At 45.5% G+C, this 6,053-nt stretch overlaps 1 protein-coding gene across 1 annotated transcript; it reads right to left on the bottom strand.

Moving 5' to 3' along the window:
• Window positions 1-3,590: 3,590 nt before the first annotated feature.
• Window positions 3,591-6,048, bottom strand: cldnd1b (claudin domain containing 1b). The gene is made up of 5 exons (XM_083692747.1): window positions 6,020-6,048; window positions 4,863-5,491; window positions 4,491-4,598; window positions 4,148-4,285; window positions 3,591-3,815 (listed from the first exon to the last, which is right to left on the bottom strand). Exons 2-5 carry the CDS (start codon window positions 5,149-5,151, stop codon window positions 3,595-3,597), a joined length of 756 nt encoding a protein of 251 aa, XP_083548873.1. The 5' UTR covers window positions 5,152-5,491; window positions 6,020-6,048; the 3' UTR covers window positions 3,591-3,594.
• Window positions 6,049-6,053: the final 5 nt, after the last annotated feature.

Genomic DNA, 6,053 nt, shown 5'->3' with positions numbered 1-6,053 from the left:
AGAATCTGAGGAGGGATGGGGAGAGAGAGAGAGAATCTGAGGAGGGATGGGGAGAGAGAGAGAGAGAATCTGAGGAGGGATGGGGAGAGAGAGAGAGAGAGAGAAAGAGAAAGAATCTGAGGAGGGATGGGGAGAGAGAGAGAGAATCTGAGGAGGGATGGGGAGAGAGAGAGAAAGAATCTGAGGAGGGATGGGGAGAGAGAGAGAGAGAATCTGAGGAGGGATGGGGAGAGAGAGAGAGAGAATCTGAGGAGGGATGGGGAGAGAGAGAAAGAATCTGAGGAGGGATGGGGAGAGAGAGAGAGAAAGAATCTGAGGAGGGATGGGGAGAGAGAGAGAGAATCTGAGGAGGGATGGGGAGAGAGAGAGAGAATCTGAGGAGGGATGGGGAGAGAGAGAGAAAGAATCTGAGGAGGGATGGGGAGAGAGAGAGAGAAAGAATCTGAGGAGGGATGGGGAGAGAGAGAGAGAATCTGAGGAGGGATGGGGAGAGAGAGAGAATCTGAGGAGGGATGGGGAGAGAGAGAGAAAGAATCTGAGGAGGGATGGGGAGAGAGAGAGAGAAAGAGAAAGAATCTGAGGAGGGATGGGGAGAGAGAGAGAGAAAGAGAAAGAATCTGAGGAGGGATGGGAGTAAAATTGAAGTAAACAGACTTAGAGAGGGAGGGAGGGGTACGGGTTGCGCAAGAGACACGACAAAGATGGATGGAGGGAGGGAGGGAGAGGAAGAGAGAGGGGAGGGAACACACAGAGACAATCAGGGAGGGATAATGGTAGTATTAAAGGGAAGACTTGACGAACACAGAGCCTTAATCAGCAGTCATATCGAAGGGAAGACTAGACGCACACAGAGCCTTAATCAGAAGCAGGCACTAACTGATCTGACCTAATTTTTGACCACAATGATTTTGTTTTTAAATCCTCACCTCAGGAATACTGTATGTGAAATGATGCACAAGCCAATGCAACTTGTAATAAATTAAACTTCAATGATCACTTGTTGTCTTAATGTAAGAATGTGATGTAATGTGATCTTTTTATTATTTTTTTAAAGCATTTCTGCTTTATTGGGATAGAGATAGTAGAGATTGACAGGAAGAATGGGTGAGAGAGAGGAGGGGTGACGTGCAGGATATGTCGATGGCTGGAATCGAACCAGGGACCTTGCGATGATATGGTATGCGTCTTAGTGTGCTACGCCACTGAACGCCCAGATGTAATGTGATCTGACCAAATTCTGGCCCTACACTTATGCTGTCCTTAAAGTGTTTCTGATGTACCACAAATATAGAATCCTGCACATTGGACGATTTCGAACACACACACACACACACACACACACACACACAAACGTACTGGGGGTGTAATCAGAAGGACAACCAGACTATGGTAACCAGACACGAGAAGTCAGTATTTGGTGAAGTTTTATTCATACATAAAAACAGACCAACACAGTGTGGCTAAAACATGTACATATAAAAACACTTACAGTACAAAATCCACAATGTGTTTCACCACAGTTTAGACACCCTGTGTGTCACAGTAAACCATCGAGTGAGAGGTATTCATTTAGCCAGCTGACTTGGTACTTATTGCCAGTTGTCTTGTCATTGGTAGTTTTAAGCTGGCTCTTAAACAATAGGTAGATGCTAAGTGTGAATATGCAGATGCTAAGTGTGAATAGGTAGATGCTAAGTGTGAATATGCAGATGCTAAGTGTGAATAGGTAGATGCTAAGTGTCAGCATCTACCTATTGACACTTAGCATCTGCATATTCACACTTAGCATCTACCTATTAAGTGTCAATAGGCAGATGCTAAGTGTCAATAGGTAGATGCTAAGTGTCAATAGGCAGATGCTAAGTGTCAATAGGTAGATGCTAAGTGTCAATAGGTAGATGCTAAGATGCTTGGGACGACCAACTCTGACATCACTCCATTGAGGTGGAGATTTAAAATGGTTAAGGTTAGGTAAGGGTTATGGTAAGGGTAAGAATTAAGGTTCGGGGTTAGGTTAAAGGCTATGGTTAAGGTAAGGATTAAGGTTAACATTAGGGTTTAGGGTAAGGGTCCCAAGGATCCCACTTCGCATCTACCTTAAACAATATAGGCCTTTGGGAAATCTACGACACATGATTTTGGTCAGTACATTACTTGAACTTAACATCAAAGTTTGGGAAAAATTAAATAAAACTAAGAACATGAAACTAAAGATGAAGAAACAAGTGAGCATGAGTGGCTTCAAATCAACACAGGTGGACAATGTCTTCTGTTAACATTCAAATGATAATAATAATAATTCAAATCAAGGTCAATAAATATGGGTGATGATGGCAAAGGAGTGGTAACATTCAGTCAAACTCGATCACAACATAGGAAGCTGAAGTTCAGCTGAAAATACAAATAAATTAAATGTAGGAAAAACTTTTAAATCAATGGTTCTACAAGGCCGTATCGTTCACAGAATACAAGAACACTAAACTGAAAGCACAACAAAACCGTTAAAATCACAGGAAATCAGCACAAAAAAGCATTAAAGCATCCATGCATTAATACAGCAAGCTGACATTCTTTAAATGACAGAGAAATGCCAGTGATTGCAACTGAAGCAGAGGCATAATAATAATGTTGTTTTTTAAATCCTGTTTTAAAGCATAGAAATTAAAAATGCATGTTTTAAGAAGAAAACTGTAAGAGCACACCTTATGTTTTCAATAATTCAACACAGGTGGAGTGGTTCACAATGGTTAACCAATGAGCTGTGGACAAACAATACAAAATAACCATAACATCTAATCAAACTGCCGGTCTCTGTGTCTCAGTCTAAGAATTATCACTATCGATTTGTTAACCCTGGGCCCAGTATTTTCAACTTTTAATCTGGATCAGAATGATCATTTTAGAAATCCAATATCAGATCAAGCCGGCTGATTTACCCCTCTACTACTCTAAATCGGCCAGATAGATCTGATCCTGGATCGCAAAAAAATATCAGGATCATTCTGATCTAAATTCAAAGTTTGGAAATACTGGGCCTAGTTGTTCTGAGGTCTGATTGGCTGAAGTGTAAACTGTCTTACTGTCTTCAGGTGGATTCAAGGGCCACAAACATCCCAAGGCCCAATGATCCTCACTCCTGGTCCTGGAGAGCGCAGTACCACAGCCTTCTGTCCCAGCTCAGCACTGACACACCTGATTCAGCAAATCAAAGTTTTGAAGATCAGTTGATTAGTTTAATCTGGTGTGATGGGACAAGGCTGGGACAAAAACCTGGACCCACTGTGGCTCTCCAGGACCAGGAGTGAGGATCGCTGCCCTAGCCCCTTTTGCCCTACACACTTTATCTGAAAGAGTTGGACGGGCATAAGCATGATGGTAATATAGATATAGCCCCGTGGCAGTGTTGGGTGTCATTCTGGAAGGGTTTGGTGTAGTTCTGGCGATGTTGGGTCTAGGGGTGTAATTAGGGTGGTGTTAGGATAGAGGTATTGAGTCTAGGCCACCCAGTAGGCGGTCATGTGGGTGTAGGTCTGGCTGTGTTGGGTGGTCCTAGGGTGTAGTTCTGGTTGTGATGGTGTTGGGTGTAGTTGTGGTCTAGGCTACCCGGTAGGCAGTCATGCGGGTGTAGGTCTGGCGGTGGCTGCGTGCGGCCCAGAGGAACAGGGCAGCAGCCATCATCTGCATGGGGGAGGAGATGAGGGCCAAGTAGAGGGACCAGCCCAGGGAGCCATCCACACCGTCCGGCAGCACGGAGGCCCTGTGGAGCAGGTCCATACCAGCCAGGAAACAACACACCGTACCCAGGGAACACAGACCTGGGGAGGGAAGGGGGGGGGAGAGAAAGAGAGAAGGCGTGGGTCATTAACCTGTGTCAAGCTGTTCCGTCAGGGTTACTTTCAGACAAACGGGAGAAAAAATTAGGAGAAAATGAGCAGTCTTACTTGGGCAAGCTGCCCCATATCCAAATAGTTTGTTTCATGCTTACAGAGCACTACCATATATACCATTCCATGCATTGCAATGAGCCTGTCCTCCGATTTCTGCCTCCACCAGCCTCCCTTAGTGAATGTATGGTTACAGTCCAGAGTTGTGTGGTTGTGTGTATGGTTACAGTCCAGGGTTGTGTCGGTGTGTGTAGTTCTCTCACCAGCCAGAAGGTGGAGAACTCCTACAGCTAGTGTCGGGGTAAGGCTGCGGCAGAGACAGGCACACACCCCGATGAGTCCGCTCAGGAACACCAGCGCCAGAGACACCAGTGGCAGCAGGAACTGGAACCGCCACAGGTCTGCACGCACGCACACACACACGCACACGCACACGCACACGCACACGCACACACACACACACACACACACACACACACACACACACACACACACACACACACACACACAGCAAGAAAAACAAGTAAAGAACTGCACAAATGAATTAGTTGATGCTCAATGCGAGAGTGTATGTGTGCGTATGTGTCTGTGTGAGGCAGGACTCACAGGTGCGAAGCAGGTACTCTCCACTGTTGTGGTTCCCTGGTTCTTTGTACTTGGGGACAAACTGCTGGGGCAGAGTGAAGCTCACACACTGGGTTACCATCTTAGGATCTGAGAGAGAGAAAGAACATTTTCAGTGGCAGTAGTATTTACCTAGTCATGATGTTACAGTCCTGGTGACTCATTGCCTTACACAAACACCTGATTCAGCTAACCATCAAGGCCTTGAATGTGTGTGTGCACATGTTTCTGTGTAGGTGTGTGTGTGCACATGCAAAGCTAAGTGTATGTGTGCGTCGGTAGGTAGGTGTGTGTGTGTGTGTGTGTGTGTGTGTGTGTGTGTGTGTGTGTGTATGTGTGTGTGTCCATTCTCACCAGGCTCTTTAAACCAGTATGACTGTCCGGGCACCAGGACACACCGCCACCACAGCCCCAGTGTTCCGTTGAGCTTGAACAGCATGTCGCTGTAGCTCTTTTCATCAAACTCCCCGTGGAGGAACTCCTCCCTCAGCTCCGACGTGTTGCTGGCCTCCTGATTGGCCGCGGGAGAGCTGCGGTACTGGTACCAATGCTGTGTCCCCACGGCGACTGAGAGGTAGACAGTGGCCAGGAGGCTCAGAACAGAGCCGATGACCAGCGCTGTAGCGTAGCGGTTATCCACCATGGTTTATACTGGGTGGTCTGTATGTGTACTCGTTTGTATGTGTACTACTTAGTGTGTACAAGAGTATGTGTACTACAGTGCTAGATCTCAACTATAGTATGTGTGCATAACTTTCAGAAGGAGCGTGGAGTAGGAGACAACAGGGACAGGGCACTACAAGAAGTTAGCTAACTAGTCAGTGACAGTCTAGCATTCATGTCCTTGGTCTTTGTTGATAGTTCCAGAGCATCATTGACTGCGGCTTCCCTTCACCTACGGAGGTCCTTCTGGTTACAATCCGGTGTGGCTCGTTTGTTGTTGATCTACCCCTCTACCGTAGCGACACAGGTCAGCTTCATTACTAGAAGAAGGAACCATTATATTACTGCAATGATCACAACACTACATGATAACTAGACAAATAAGTTGCAGAAGAAACTTGATGGGCTAGCGCAATGTTATGTTGGTGGTGGAAATAGTTTAAAGCTGTCGCTCAATTTACGGTCCAGCCAGCCAGCCACTACGAGATCAAAAGCTATATAACGTTAGTTTAGCTAAGCAATGGCAAGGATTTGATGTAATGTGACTTTGTGGACCATGGATACTGAGCCTCAGAAATGAAAGCTCTGGTACCGGGTGAAGAACTCATGCAATCCTTCAGCAGTCCCTTGACTTTTGTGATGGCATTGTTGTGATTAAGGCTAGCCATATCCGGGCTAACTGAAGCTAACTCCGACTGCCATGTTAACGCAACGACTAATTTTCTTGCAATAAAGCTTAAATTGAGACTGAATAGGATCCACACAATGTTAAAAACCACTGTCTATGTACAAAATAAGACGTATTTAAATGATATTACGACAATAATTTGGAAATTCGTTCCACTTACTTTTTAGCACTCCTTTTCCGATTAATGAGGGTGG

This window comes from Argentina silus, assembly GCF_951799395.1.
Source record: "Argentina silus genome assembly, chromosome: 21".
Classification (NCBI taxonomy): Eukaryota; Metazoa; Chordata; class Actinopteri; order Argentiniformes; family Argentinidae; genus Argentina; species Argentina silus.
This window is presented reverse-complemented; position numbering and strand designations above follow the sequence as displayed.